The sequence below is a fragment of the Polyodon spathula genome, chromosome 10 (genome assembly GCF_017654505.1).
Source record: "Polyodon spathula isolate WHYD16114869_AA chromosome 10, ASM1765450v1, whole genome shotgun sequence".
Classification (NCBI taxonomy): Eukaryota; Metazoa; Chordata; class Actinopteri; order Acipenseriformes; family Polyodontidae; genus Polyodon; species Polyodon spathula.
The window spans coordinates 5711916-5728821 of record NC_054543.1 but is presented as its reverse complement, the minus strand read 5'-3'; the positions used below and the strand labels follow the sequence as shown (position 1 = coordinate 5728821).

General features: G+C 37.6%; 1 protein-coding gene across 2 annotated transcripts in view; it reads right to left on the bottom strand.

Annotated features, from left to right (window-relative positions):
* LOC121321741 (disintegrin and metalloproteinase domain-containing protein 12-like) overlaps nt 1-14733 on the bottom strand; it is a 78865-nt gene extending 64132 nt beyond the window's left edge. Inside the window, exons 1-2 of one of the 2 annotated variants that reach the window (XM_041260859.1) lie at nt 14469-14733; nt 899-1020 (exon numbers count right to left, since the gene is read on the bottom strand). In XM_041260859.1, coding sequence (XP_041116793.1) covers nt 899-1020; nt 14469-14586 — 240 coding nt within the window. In that variant the 5' untranslated portion in view covers nt 14587-14733. The remainder of the gene's footprint in view (nt 1-898; nt 1021-14468) is intronic. The other variant, XM_041260860.1, reaches the window with a different exon arrangement.
* Between the last annotated feature and the right edge of the window lie 2173 nt (nt 14734-16906).

The window sequence follows — 16906 nt, the reverse complement described above, 5'->3', positions numbered from 1 at the left end:
TTTCTCAGTCTATCCATTTTCCAAGATTCCTTACAGCTGCTATGTCATTTATTAGATTTCTTGTATTCTTTTAGCCAAAGTTTTTAATCATCCAGTGTTTCGTTCATACCTTTTCTTTATCCAAGCACGTCTTGGCAAGCCTTTAAACACCATAGCAAATCATGTTTTAACGAACCATTTTTTTTCCTGTTTTAAAAGCCAGCACAAAGTATTCCATCATAAATGTTGAAAATCCGAATCTATGTTTCAAATATTGATGTGAGTGTGTACATCTATTTTCACAGAGCCTGGCAGAGTTACTGTGAATACAGTGGATGACTACTACTTTTCAGACATTTCACTGAAGTTCCAGAAGGCAGCAATTGTGGTGAAGCGCACTCTTGACCACACTTTCTGTTGAAGAACATGTGCTCAATTTGTAAAGGTTCCCATAAAACTGAAATGTACAGAATGTGCTGAATTGGGACCCTGATTAACCCACCATAACCGCTCTTTTCAAAATGTTTTTTAGACCCCAGAGTTCAAATTGACAGAGCGTGCCATTATTTTGACATCGCTGAAACTAAATAGAAAGATTTGCCAATACATTTTAAGGAGAGTCATATAAAATAAATGTTTAGCAGCCACACAATAGCTGAAATGTACATTTTAATGGATATTAACCTAAAATAAATAGTTTGTTTTGGCCATACTTCTAATAGTTGTATTTTCTAAGTTTGTTTACAATATATATCTATGGCAGGCATATATAATGGAACAGCGGCTGCTGAATTTATAGCCAAGGCATCCTACAACTGTCTTTACAATATACTACCTGTATTCATTTATTTTAAAATTAGAAACTTAGTAATAAACAAAATCATATCAAAGCGTGTCAGTAAGTTGTGTAAAAGCTCACCCTCAAATGCAGGTTGTTGATTGGTTTCTGCTGCCCTCCTTCAAGTAGAGACGGGACAAACGTCTCATAATGGTCCTGTTGCTTTAATGAGGTTGGCTGCCTCAATGGCTCTGAAAGGTCTGCTAAGGAAATGCAAGCAAAATGTGTGTTATTTACAGGTCATATCTATATATAGTAGAAGTGTGTAATTACAACATTGTACAGCACACATCAGCTCCCCAACACATGTCCTTAGTAACAATTAAGAAGTACAATTCCTTTGACAGTTTTCCCTTGTAGTACATTAAAAAAACTCACAGATCACCTCAGCCAATCAGGTTCTGAGTAGAGTGCAGATGCCCTCAAACATGGACTTTGAAACGTATACAGTGACAGTCATGTTAAGCAGCCTAAGCGATCCAGTCCAAATTATAACCTAAAACACGAAATATCTTACAAAGCAGATAATGAACGTTACTGCTTGAGTAGTTTACCAAGAGACATAGTCACACATATGACATACAGTCTGCATGCTTATACTATGCTTCTGGTGTGCTTTATCATGGTTTTATATCACACTGACTGATATATCTTTCTCTAGGTACTTTCATATCCTTTTCATTATTGTACGCTATTCACTATTGTACTCGGTTGTTGTTGTTGAGGTCCTTGTGAGCATTATTTATTTATTCCTTTTACACAGAAACTCATTAGTTTATGTTTTCCAACTCTGTGGGCCTCAAAATCCTTCAATAGTGCCGCTTTTTAGCATATATTTCTTAGGTAATGTCTTTCTCGGTTGAATGATGTAATCCTTTAAACAATCTGTCCTGAGTTACCATTGGCACTTAAATTACGTCTTTGCTCACATGCACCAGTGTTGGGTAACATTAAAAAAACTGTTTTTTAAATTTAGAATACAGCATCGGGTCACTTATATCCACCATTTAAGCTCCTAAATGTTTTTACACAGTTGGTAAGGTCTATAAGGGACTTTCTGTAGAAGGTTATCAGCATAACAACAAAAACATTTTGAAAAGAATATTAACATCCTAACATAGTAATAGCAGGAGGCCTATGTTTGATACAGTGAACGCACAGCTGGAATTAGGGAATTCATGCAAAATGGACTGCAAAACAAGTTAATGACTTAGTAGAGAGCACCGAACATGTAACAAATATACATGAAGGAATGATAGCTTTAGTGTGGAACATCAATGTGTGGCAGTTTTTGAGCATTTGTAATCCTGGCCCTGAATCGGTTAGAATGGAATGGTAGTCTTTGTCTGCATCAAGTTGGGGATATACTTGTACCGGACAGCAGCTACACTTGAAATATGCAAGCCATTTATTCAACAAAACAAACAAGCATGTCCCGATGCCTGTGTGAGCAATGAGTTTTGAATACTGCGTTCTGTATTCTGGCATTTTTTAAAAAGCCTTGTCTAAATCAGTTTTTATGAGCTCCTCACCAGCTATCTCCAGTCATACTGCATGGCTCTGTCTAGTGTTCATTTCTATTTCCTTTCATGTCAGCAAAATCCCTGCTTGCCTATCATTCTCAGCCAGCACTGCAAATGCCTGCTTTCAGCCTTTCCTGAAAAAAAAAGAGATGTCAAGCCGGTCTCCTGTCAAGCCCATCTCAGATAAACCCCCTCTCAATGAGCAAGGCATGCAGTGTGCCTGGCTCCCAACCAGTATGACTAGCAAGATTTCCCTTCCCAGCAATGAGTCCTTCCTGCTCGCCAGCCTGTCTCTCTGTTTCAAATGTAAAACTGTGATTTGTCACAAGGCACTCTTTGAGACTTCACTGGACATAAGCTGCCCAGTATCAGTGAGTTACTATCCCAGTAAAACCAGTTAATCCAGAGGTGGTGGGAATATTGAAAATATATTTAAAGGCATATTAAAAGTGTAGAAATGCATACTGTACTGTAGTAACCGTGTTCATGGTTACCATTACCCTTAGATAAAAAAAAAAAAAAACCTCAAGAAACCTCCATATTCAGGTTCAAGAGAAGTGCTTGGCATCTCAAAGAGACTTTTAAAATGTAAATTCATGAAGCCCTGTTAGAGCCATTTAAAAAAGCAGTTTGTCTTAATTTGGAGTAGATTTCTTAATTATGTTCACATGCTAAAGATTTGAAAAGGAAGCCCTGGGAATTTCACAGAGAGTTCCCATCATTTATGCTGGCAAGCATTATGGAAGCCCCTTCTTGTTCTCATAGTCCACCACTGACCAGAAAGACCAGCTTATTAAACTCAGGGGTCCTCTGTGCTTCATTCAGTGAGAACTATTGTGCTCACTGACAGGAAATCAACAGTAAAACAGACAGCTAAAAACACATATAAAAATAATTGAAGTTAGGTCAGTATAATGACCAAGCTGTTTATACTGGCCTGAGATTTTTTCAGAAAGTTGTAAAAATCTACCTGTCTGCATCATTACCCTGTAATGTTATAGGCGGGCCCTGATATACTATATTATAATATATATATAGTATATATATATATTATATATATACTGATATATATATGTGTGTGTGTGTGTGTGTGTGTGTAATAAAGTAGGAGAAAACACAGTTTAAACGGTTTTTACAACGTGTCTGAAAAATGTGCATATTGGCAGAGCGTGTGCCCTATCTTTTCTCCCACGGTGAAATATTTCACTGCTGCAGCTGTAGCAAAGAAGTATTGGCACTCTGAAAAACGTATCATTAGGGTTAGGGATGTGAGTGCGAAAATGCTCTTTTGTGCCGATATGCATGGCCCGGTCATTATAATCCAGTTGTTGTAATTAGGAGGTAAGTGTGGTAGTTGAGCTCTTTGTCCATTAGCAAAGTTATCATTATGGACACCACCATGTCCTTTGAAGTGTTTTACTTCTATGCTAAGAGTGGTTATGATGCCCATACTGTAAGTGCAAATTCTTTACAGTCAAGATTAATAACTTGATACCCCCATCCAGACCTCACAAAAACAATGCACTTAGTTATTCAGTCTCTACTGACATTATTTGGTGTTTCAATGTTATTTATTCCTGTCACTGAAATCTTTTGATCTAGTGTTTTGTTAACTTGCTTTTTTTATTCCTATTCTCCCATTGATCATTAAGGTTGACATTTGATATCTTTTGTGTTGACTGCATTAATAGCATCCTGTCATTCACTCTAAGATTGTGTTTCATCTTCTGCGTTAATAGCATCCTGTCATTCACTCTAAGATTGTGTTTCATCTTTAAACACTAATGTTATTTTTTAATTCTTTGGAGTTATGAGCCAGGGCATTGTATAAACTCAGTACAGCAAACCTTGGTGACTAAAACTACAGTACCCCTGTCTTGAGATATGGACCAATCTGACAGGCAGAACGAACAGAAAAGCTGTACAAATATCACAGTCAATGAAGTGATGCATTCTGGATTACACACAATGAGCCACGACAATCACGTTCAAACACCGTGTCTTTGTCTTAAAACCTTTGTGCTCAGGCACCTTAGAATAGTACATTAAAAAGCCCTGCCATTAAAATATTTCCGATAGAAGAAAACATAGAAAAGTGTACTAAAGCTAAAGCATGTTAATGCCCTGGGTGGTAAAAGCTGTGGCAAAGTATACAACCGTGATAATACACAGTATGTGAAAAATGTGATAAAATTGCTATGCATATGGCTGATAATGGTTAATAACAGATGTTTTATCGATTCCACCACACTCAACAATGCAATAAATTGAATTAAAAAAATGACAGCTTTGATTAGCAAAACCACTTGGGCGATGCACTTGGTGGGTACACTTATACAACTAATTAACCAAGACGAACATTGCCTGTCATTAAATAGAGTAGCCTCCATTAACCTTAGAGGAACCCTTCTTCATATGGAGCCCAGGCAATTGTAACGTGCTATTTTACACTTGTTGTGCTCAGAAGGCAGAGCAAAGTCGCTGTTGATGGGTAGCAAGTCTTTAGCAACACTGTGTATGTAGATATACCATCAAATTGCATTTATACTCCATTGATCTTTTTTTCAAGATTTAATGACAAAACATTTCCATGTAAAAAGTGAGTTTCCTTGCTGGGAACAGCTCAAGCAAATTATTAGGCCTAGTCAGAATCGTTATAGTGTAATAAAATATAATTCAATATCGGTTATAAATGATCACTATTAACGATTATCAATCATTTTTCGGTAAAAGCTACTTATTGATAATATCTCAATATTTGCTGATTGTATAGATACAGTGTAGTGAGCAATGCAAAGCACTGCTGGCATCAGGGAAAACCATTTCCAATTCTTGATTTAAACCTCTAGTCTAGTTTAATCTCATGACTCAGGCTTCTGTAGCTCTCTCGGGAGTCAGTTCAAGAGGTTAGTGGATTACCTGGGGTATAAAAACTGCAAGCCTTTCCCATTCCTTGCAAATGAAGTGCACTTCTGTGGCAGGAAACTGGTCAATGTCTCAAAACATGAAGGCTTGCTTCAGGAATAAAACAGACTCCACAGCACAGATGCTTTCTGTCTTATTATAAGGACTACACTTTATGAAGGAATACTTGTTTTATTAGTCAGAATCTGAATCTGAACTATGACCTTTGTCCCAGCAGCGATCATGCTCTTACCTATGAATAAGGCAATAGCTGTCAAATCCAATTACAGCTGATGAAGAAATCCAGTCTCATTAGGTAATTGAGGTGACGACACAAATCACACAGAAATAGCCCTATTGATTTCAGATATATAGCAGAGGGTGCCGCAACACCGGGGTGGCTGCACAGTTATATTACACTAACCTATCCTGACCTTAATTCAACTGTTTTCTTTGCAGACATGATCTTATTTGCCTGACTTGTCATGGAACTCAATGAGGTAATCACTGTTATGGAGGCACTTTAGGTGGGAGCTGTGATAGCACTGCTTTGGGTGCTACCTGGATCTGCTTAAGGCAGTTTCGTTACACGGCACCCCATATACAGTGCCTAGAGTAAGTATTCACCCCCCTTGGATGTTTTCACAATGTGTTAAAACTTGAAAGGCAAGCAAATTTTTATTATGAAACAACAGTTAATGAAAAATAAAAAAAACTGAAATGTCTTGGTTAGATAAGTATTCACCCCCCTGAGTCAATACTTAGTAGAACCACCTTTAGCAGCAATTACAGCTGTCAGTCTTTTGGGGTAAGTCTCTACCGGGTTTGCACATCTGGATAGTGCAATATTCGCCCATTCTTCTTGGCAAAATTGTTCAAGCTCTGTCAAGTTGGATGGGGATCGCTGGTGGACAGCAATCTTCAAGTCTTGCCACAGACTTTGACTGTGACACTCTAGGACATGCACTTTCTTGTTTTTAAGCCACTCCAGTGTCGCTTTGGCTTTGTGCTTGGGGTCATTGTCCTGCTGAAAGGTGAATCTCCGTCCCAGTCTTTAGTCTTTTGCAGACTGAAGCAGGTTTTCCTCAAGGATTTGCCTGTATTTAGCTCCATCCATTTTGCCCTCTACCCTGACAAGCTTCCCAGTCCCTGCCAATGAAAAGCATCCCCATAGCATGATTCTCCCAGCACCATGCTTCACAGTAGGGATGGTGTTACCTGGGTGATGTGTTGTGTTGGGTTTGCGCCAGATATAACACTTTGCATTTCGGCCAAATAGTTCAATTTTTGTTTCATCCGACCACAGACTCTTTTGCCACATCTTTTCAGAGTCTCCCACATGCCTTTTTTTGCAAATTCCAAGCAGGATTTTACATGGGCTTTTCTTCAGAAATGGCTTCCTTCTTGCCATTCTTCCATCAAGGCCAGATTTGTGGAGTACCTCAGCTATTGTTGTCACATGGACAGTTCCTTCCATCTCTGCCATGGAACGCTGTAGGTCTTTCAGAGTTGTCAATGGCCTCTTGCTGGTTTCTCTGACCAATGACCTTCTTACCCGGTTGCTCAGTTTGGGAGGACGGCCTGCTCGAAGCAGATTCTGGGTGGTGCCGTATACCTTCCACTTCTTAATGATCGACTTGACTGTGCTCCAAGGGATATTCAATGCCTTTGAAATCTTTTTATACACCTCCCCTGATCTGTGCCTTTCCGAAACTTTATCCTGAAGCTGTTTTGAAAGCTCCTTGGTCTTTATGGTAGTATATTTGCTTTGAATGCACTACCCAGCTGTGGGACCTTACAGAGACAGGTGTGAATACAGAGAGGTGGTGAATACTTTCTATAGGCACTGTATCTACACAGGGCAGTACTTTTCTAGTTAAGTGATAACATTCATGAGTTTGTAGAAGCCCTCAGGGTAATTATGAGGTTAACTCACAAAGCCGAGAGTTCATCTTGGACTCACTCCAGTCCAAACATCTTTGCTGGTAACAGAAGACTGAATAAATACTTGGTGATCCTTCGGAAAAGCAGCTCATGTGAGATAATGGCAGAATTAGAAACTGCTTGGGTGGGGTCAGAGATGCCATGCCATTCGAGCTCTGAAATTCCTGTGGTGGGCCCAATATTACCTGCTCTCTCAGTCTGTGAAGGAAAGGCTACATCCCGGGAGAACCTTATTAGGTTCTTAGCCAGCTTATTTTCAAAAGGAGTATTCTACTCTTTGGTGCTTTTATATCAAGCTAATATCTCAATTAAACTTCATCAAACTTTTATCATATACTCTTATCCTCCTGTAAACATTTTGGATTGCATTTGGCTATAATCCAATAAACTTAAAAAAAAAATGCTATAAATATTTTATACTTTTCAGGTACTGTGCACCAACCAAGCCTTGAGTCAGCCTGTAAGTGCTGTCTACAATATTATACTAGAGCTAATGTTGCAAAAAGAACTGGCAGAAAATGACTTGTCATCTACGGCAGTGGGTTTATAATTCATAAAGTCACATTAAAACATCTGTCAAGCCAGAACATTAGCAATGCTATCAGTCTCATCCACAAATTGGGTAATTTCTGCCTGTGATGAATAAGTTGGCCAGAGGAAGCAGGTATATCAGGAAAAAACTGGCAGATCAGATGTGAATCTAGCGCCTTAGTTAGTGATAATTATGAGGCAGTCAGATAATAAAGAACCACCCCATCTACTGGCAAGATACTAGATGCTTCACAGCAAATCTCATTAAACATGATTCTCATTGAATGCTGCTGATAGATTTGAGGTTGTGCTGAAACTGCTTGGTGTTTGGTGTCATGTTTTGTTGGGAATGAAAAGTCAGTATCTTAACCAAGATAAGCTTTCCCCATGTGAAGCATCTTGTGATCAATTGGACTCAGCAGAACACAGGTTTGTAACACCACTTGAAGGTATGTGTTTACTGCCTGTATCCTTAGGCTGTTGGATCATTGCTGTCTGTGAGCTTCTATAATATAATTGTACTGAAGCCTTAGTCTGGTCATTATAAAGGCTTTCAGTTAGAAAACCATATCTCCATCAGTCATGGAACGCACATGTTTGGCACAGACTGAAAATGAAAACTCAAGTCAAACTCAATCATTTGAAAACAAGGTCTTTATCTCAATCACTCATGTGCTTTCTGTGCAGCTGTAATGCCTACATAAACAATTCAGTTCTCATACAATGGCATGCCTAATTTGCAATTGCTGGCAAATTTAATATCTTAATCCCAGAGCCCCCTGGGTCGAGATCTTGTTCAGTGAGACGACGATGAAAAATGAATGAACTTGCAAACGAATCAAGTGCATGTGGTACGAGGTGCATTTCACATCTAAAAGTGAGCTTTCATCTAAAGTGATGATTCACAATGCTTTTTATAGGAAGGAAAGCAAAGCAAAGGAACAAATCACAAAAAAGCAGTTGCATTCACAATATACAGGTGTCTGGTAAAGTTGCAATCAACAACTGATACAGAGAGCAACAATCTGGGTCCTCACAAAGTCTGAACATAAACGCTAAAGAACAGGTATGGGTTCCTGTTAACTGGTTAGTGTTGACAGAATACATAGACCAAGAAGTAATCCAGACCTTCACCAATACATGTCATCTCAGGACACTTAAGGACTTCAATGGCAAACAGCGGAAATACCAACAAAAACATACATACTTTTTAATGCACCATTAATAGACGTGTGCAAGGTAACAAGCTGCAATGAAGATGTCTCATCTCAATGCCAATGAATAATTCATAAATATCAGCCTTACTAGCCCAGGGTGGTGCGAATATGAAACCTAGCAGTCTTCAGAGAAGATGGCAAGCAAGGTTGTGTTAAGTGTGTATGTGTTTGTTCAACGCTATGTGTGTGCGTGTGTGCTAAAAAACAGGAAAGAAGCCTAAGCTTTGCCTAGATCCCAGCCTGTCAGCCAGAGTTGACACAGCCCGAGAATGACCTTCTCCAAATTGGGATGACACACTGGCTCATAAGCTTGTAAAACCCATTACAACCACATATGCTTTTAAAGGCATACTAGATTATGCTGTGTAAAGCCCTGAGGGTGTAGAGATTGAATCACGTAAGGGGTGGGGTGGGGGGGAGGGGGGGCAGGGACGCAGGTGGTAGACATGGAATCTTGCTTAATGTTGGGGGAGAGCTTTGAATAAAAAAAAGCACAAATATAGCCATCTCTAACTAATTTTTTTTCTAGTAGCTGCTGCACAAAAACCAAAAGGCAACACATTTGAATCACAGTTGTGATGCAATCAGAATGAAATATGAGCTTGTATTTAAATTAGCCATGTGCCTAGATGGATGGTTAAGGGGTGATGGCTTAATCTCTGTAGTCTTTTTTGAGTTGCATTGTTCTCCTTAGTTACGTGTGTTTGTTTGCTATTGCATATTTGTGTTCTCAGTTGTTGTTTCTGTTTTTAATAACTATTTTTTTAACTTATCCTAAAGGCTCAGAGTCAAGGCTCCCAACAGTGCTGGCTTGCTCTAATGTAATAGTATTTAAAGAACCGATGGGGACATGAGATCCCCTGTCACTGCTGTAAATACATAATCAGATGGATGTGAGCAAGAGATACAGCATGGACAGACTAAAGTGCAGGGTCCTCCACGTCTCTCCACAGTCTGATATCCTGGATGTACGAATGTGTGCCTCTGCAGTCTAGCCCTACACACACAGATCCACTGATTTCCTTTCCATTCCAGCTTTCACGCAATAAAACTTGTTTCTGCAGTACATAACGGAAGTCCAGATGCTATTCAGCATGTTTTTACTGGAATATCTGCTGATCCTGGTTATTTTCCCGTAACTAGGTACTATTGCGTTTTTATAATTTTTTTTTTGTCAAAACATGCCAGTTTATTCTGTGTGTTTCAAAACATTCTACAAGTCATAAGTGTAAAATTGTATCCCGTCCGCGGTCGGCAGTGGAATGGCCTGGACTCAAACCAGTGACTTCCAGGCTATAGGGCGCATTCTGCACTCCATGTGGAGTGCCTTTACTGGATGTGCCACTCGGAAGCCTTGAGAACACAATTTTAAAATAATATACCACCTCCCTCTGTAAATCCATCTCAATTTTGCATGCCGCTTATTAGCCAGTTTCAGAGTCACGATTCTGCCTCAGTCCGCCAGAAATACACAGTTGCGAAGTTAGTGTGTTATAAAAGCTGCTTGAAGTATGTGCATAAATCATGCAAGTGCGCTCTGAAGTACTGGCAACTAGTAATAATGTTGTCAATAACCAGCGTGCAGTTGCTAATATTAGAATTCCATTAACATTAAAGTCTATGGGACTGGATTGGTTCCTGGGAAAATGTTGTCAATAACCGAAAGTTATCTTTATCAGGGTTCCTAATAATGCCATCTACTGTACTCTGCACTGGATCTGCAGTTACTCCATATACCTTTTATTTCATTTGTTATGATCAATGATTGATTTATGGTATCCAGTATCAGACAACAATTGTTTGAACAGCAATGAATCTCTCCATCATTGATCATACAATATTTACAAACAGGATGTCCAACAAATACTACTTATGATTCTTGGGCAAGCAGTGCACAAACAACTTAATTGCAACTGTTTATCCTTGTTCATTGTTAATATCCACTGTAACCCAAGTGAAGCCGTTCCATACAGATTAGTCTTATATAGTGCTCTTCATGCCAGGGCATCCAATGAAAAGAAAAGCACACTTAAACAAATCTGTCATCAAACTAGACCTAAGAGATTCAATTGGCTTTCCTGATACAAAAAGTGAGCTTGATCTTACAGTACAGGACAGTGCATGCAGTTGATAGGTGGGTATTACCTATGATATACACTTCATAGAACGTTTTACTCCTGGGTAGTTCACTTTTTTTATTGGCGATAATGTGACACCGGGTCTTCCACATTAAAACAGAGCAGAGTCTGGTTTAATTTTATGAGGCCCAGAGCATTGAGAAACACTTGGCATTTTACCGACATGTGTTTGAAGTTGTCTCTAGACCTGAGCGCTACTGTAAAGATATCTTAATTAGGCACAGGCATGAGCAAACATATTGAAGCACTGCTTCTCAACCCTTGACCTCGTGTACCACAAACAGTTTCTGTTTCAACCTAAAACAGTGCAGTGTATTAAAGCAAGCTCGTTAAACAAAAACACAGTTCCTTAGAATTTGAATGAGCAGCGAAGAGACACGCAAAGCCTGCTTTTGGGCTGATTAGCTGGTGAGAGATAACAGTACCAGAGACCAGATATACTATACACAACTCACCGCAGCACAAGAAAAATAATAACCGAAGCACTAAGGATTCACTGTCCAGAGAACGTTCCCAAGCAGCTTTAACAAAGACTTGTGTGACAGCCTCACAGCCAGACAGCTAGGAGTGATGGGCACAGCTGCACCACTGTGCTCATCCTTCTTTTCCAACCCCAGTGCTGTCAGAAGCCATAATCAAACTACATGTCTGAGACAGCTACTGGAACATCGCACCAGATTCATGCTTCCATCCTACCCTTTATCTTTGCATTGTTCCTGCAGGGTTTTTTTTTTCCCCACTGGTGGTTTATTGACCTACTTATTCACATTACTACATACAATAAAAAGGATTGTAGAAAATCAGGTTAAGCTACTGTTTAGATCATTAAAATAAACCCCATAATGTCATGCGAGACAAATCTTCTGAAAAACAAAATACAAAGAACTTCTATTTTGCTACAACAGAGCCTTTACAGCTATGGGAAGCTACTTGTGTGCCAATTCACTTTAGGCAGAAAAAGAAAGTTTGTGTCCAAGGAGCTAAACTTTCTTGGTGTGGGTGGTGTAAAAATACTGGGCAGTTTGACGAAGATGAGGGCATGTAAACAACAAAAGACTGTTTAACAAAGAGATAAGAAGTAGGTTTTCATGGATATTTTGACCCAATAAAAATTTTAAAAAGTCAGTTTAAGGCTTTTGATAAAGCATAAAACCTGCTTACAATAGAGAATTTTGTATTATGTCTAATCCAAAAATACAACCTTGCAATTCACTTGCTGGGACAGCTACTCAAATCCCACTCTTGCCTGAAGATGTGTGGAGTCCTATCCTGTAGGCATTCGGGGGGGGGGGGGGGGGGGGGGGGGGGGGGGGGGGGGACTGCAAACAATTGTTTGTTTGTTTTTTTTTTTGTTTTTTTGTTTTTTAATATGTAAAGGAAACATTCAATGTAAGTAATAACAATAACAGCAGCATTTGGAAACAGCTTTTAACTGAATAGATTTTAGTGGTCAAATCAATGCAATGAGGCGTAAAGAATGTTCAGACCCAAACAAATGGGACATTTTTGACCGATCGTCATGCCTGGTTTTGACTGAACTCTTTTCTTTACAGGCAATTCTTTGTTCTTACTGTACATGCAATTCCTTTAAAGAAGGTTAGCATTGTACAATTGCATGGTCATATCACAGTTTTCCATTGCTTTTCACATGGTTACACAGTACTATGGTTTTACCATGAATTTACTACTGTATGCTATGCTTTTACTATGGGCCATTTTTAAAAGGAGTTGTATGGGGGTCCAATTGTGCTATTTATAAATGCAGTATACAGTTAAATGAATCCAGCTGGCCTTTTATGAAGCTTAATAAAAAGAGTTATGCATTTAAGACATTATAGCTGTTTACAAAGTCATGCTGTCACAGTAATTATCTGTGATGTGGTGTAATTTTGACCCAATACAACATAGCATACATATAATAATTGGGTATTTTGTAGTACTGTTTTAAACAATAAATATTGTGATATGCTGCTGCTCCTATTAAATTTACTATCGATTTAAATCATGTTGTGGCTACATGTGTGTTCAGTCAGCTAGTGCAATGCACTTAGCAAGTGATTTTAAAGCTGAACCGCATTACTGCACATCTCAGATTTCAAAATCAGTGGATGGCTGCTTGGAGCTGTCAATTGCTGTTACCACATCACTGCTGGAAATAGAAATTGTAGCGGGGGCTTATTGGCATGTAATGTACTGCCCCTACTTCCTTACAACCAGCAAAACCAAAATGACATTTTATAATGGTCGATCTTTGGAAATCCTTGCTATTATCACCAGAAAAAGGAAACAGTATACTTTAGTTGCTGCTAGTTGCAGTGTTTAAAGCAGAAAGGTTGCGCTGGGTCCGGAATAAAAAAAAAACAAGGTGGCAGAACAAGCAACGCGGTCTGTCAACATATTTCACATTTCACAAACGATGAAATATTTAAATAAACAGCACCGTATCCCAGATATAATATGATAGAACTGTCAAAAACAGAACTCTGCTATACAGTACATACTATAGCATAACACAGCATTGATCTGGGACGCTACATCTCTGTAGCAGTCGAGTTATCCCAAACCGTAGCAGAAACAGAAGAAACAGACAGGAAACCGTTTTCCAGCGCTGTGCTGCCTGTAGTGTAGACAAGTCAGTCTGGGTACCACAGCAGGATTCGAGGCACAGGCGTAATTTACACAGGAGACATGTCGCCTCACTTTTTCATTATTTCAAACAGAATTATCTTTATGAATGCATCAGCTACTGCCCCCACTCCACTTTTGAAACCAAAGCCACTGAATCGAGTTAATGTAGATAATGGTTTAAACAGACACGAACACATCAACGTGTCAAAGATGAACGAAATGCATACAGTATTGGCAATGCAAAACTCACCAACTACTGAAGATTAAAAACAATTAGTCTTTTTAAAGTGATATAGAATAAGACTATAAGATACTAAAATACAGTATAAAAATCTGAAGATTATTTATTAAGTGTTTTTTTCCCCCATAATAATAAACAATTTATTAATGGCACCAAAATTAACAAATATGCATTAATCATTAAACATTTAATACAACTTTTCAAAGAGAAACCATTTAATAAATACAATATATAATGTAGTCAATAAACGTTATATTTATATATATATTATTGGATATATACTATATATATATATATATATATATATATATATATATATGTGTGTGTGTGTGTGTGTGTGTGTGTGTGTGTGTATATATATATATATATATATATATATATACACACACACACACACACACACACACAACACACACACACACATTATATATATATATATATATATATATATATATATATATATATATATATATATATATATATATATATATTATGTGTATTTTTTTTACTAAAGAACATCATTACCTTCGGTTCCTTTTGGTGATGCCTCAGCGATGTCATAAAAGCTGGTTAGTGTTAATGTTAACAAAAGCTGGTGTGTAATAAAAAGAAGAAAGTCTTCTTTCCACCGCCGGCTTGTCATCTTGCCCGGACTGGGAGATAACTTTCATCAGCTAGAATCAGGAGAGCAGGACCATAATATATAGTTAGCAAGCTGGTATTCAGGATGTGAGTGATTTCCTGCAATATGATCAACTCAAAAATAAATAAATAAATAAATAAAATAAAAATAAATGGTAGGTTCTGAACCTTGGGACTGATCTGGCCGACGGCTGTGAAGAGACAGTATTTCTAAAAGTGTCATAACTAGACTTGCACCAATGGTGATCTGAACGTGGCAACAGGAGAGTCGCCAGTCCAAGTTTACATATCTAAGTTATAATATATATACAATACTATATATATATATATATATAAAAAGACACGAAAACCGTTGGTGAAAAGAAAAAAAAACGAGCTAGCAGTCTCGCAAACTGGTAGCGGCTTTTAAGTCCTCAATGGAGCTGAGTCTTTGGTATTCCGCGCGGTCTTAATGCTTGCCGGTCGTCTCGAATCTTGTGTTGTATCAGCAGCATTCATTACAAGCCATTCAATTTTTTTTTTTTTAACTAACATCATATAATATTTACATTTTTCACAACAATACTCATCGGTTGAATATAGTTGGGAAGGTAAAGATATTCTATTTAAAACGACAACTTTTTAAAAATTATTATTATTATTATTATTAAATTATTTTTATTAAAATTATTATTATTATTCTTATATTATTATTATTATTATTATTATTATTATTATTCCAAAATGATTTTACTTTCCAGGCTCGTTATGCTTTTTAACAGTATCATAAAAAGTGAAAAAAGCCGTCTTTTATGATATTTCGTTTTTTCTCTGTTTCCTCACAACCTACTTCTGTTGCAAGCACCTGCGGGGGAATCCATATCGGGTTCATAGAATAATCGAATGGTAAGCAGGCTTTAGTACTGTCAACAGTGTGTGATTGCTATAAACTGCATCATTTAAAACTATAGCACAATGTTGTAATGGACTTTGAAACGCATTTCTCATAACAACGGGAGTTTAACTGAAAGATAAAGGAATAGTACTTACTGATCTAATTTGGAAAATTTCTATATATAAGCTGAATAAAATTATATAATATATATATATATATATATATATATATATATATATATATATATATATATATATATATATAAATATATAATAATTTTTTTTTTTAAGTGATATGGAGCTAATATCATGCGAATGACAAATTAGGTACAGATGGAAGGTTTAAAAAAAGTAAAAAATCACACCAGGCATTTGTTAGTAACTGTGAACAAAGATCTGCAATTTCTCAGTACAACAAGTACTCCACATCATTACTCTAATTGGTAGGCTTAACATTTTGTTATTTGTTGGGTTCTTTATGCAAAACGTTCCTCAGGGTCGAATTATTTAGGTCAAGCAATGGCTTCGAGCGCAGTAGAGCTGGGGAGGGGAGCTCCATAGTATACACCGACCAAATCAAATACTGTGTACTAATACTGCTATTGCTTCAGCATCAATCCCGCACGTTTTTCTTTGCCCGTCAGCATATGCTGGACAGCCGGGACACCATCTGTGTCAGATGACACACACTCCCATTGCATTTCATGCACATTCATCCAGCACGTCGTTTTACCCTTACTAGACTGTTCAGTATTATGCTATAAATTGCCTTATATGTTGTAGTCAATGTATAAGACCTATAGACATTTTATTGCAGCAACACATATACTAATAATATAATATATATATATATATATATATATATATATATATATATATATATAGATATATATATATATATATATAATATATATATTATTATATTTATTATCCATAACTAATAGCAGGTAGGCTACATAACCCTCCTGTATATTTTTGATGTGAAAATGAACTTAGCTATATGAGCATATATTCTTATAAAGAAAAAAACTTATTTTGGCCTATTTAAAGTTGGTACTGATGGACCTGCCCATTAATCCAGAGACGAAATTACATTTCTTTCCTTAAACGTTTTTTTTTGTTTTTGTTTTCGTGTTCTGAGCAGTCCCCAGATTTGTTGGATTATTTGCCAGATGTTTTGAGAGACAGAAACCCATGCACCCTGCAATTCCTCTGCAAGACATAATCAGTGAGAAAATGTATTGGTGACTAGTAGGCCTGGCTGTAAAGGAGGCTTTTTCGGAATGCCTTACTTTAACATGATTGATGTCCTCCGGAGTTCCCATCAGTGAGGAATTCCCTCTCAAATTCCCAAATTAATGTGCAAAGCCCATACAGTACAGCATTTACATAGACAAAGACAGTACACCAAGAATTTTCACTGCAAGCTGTTTCTAGCCTGAGGAGAA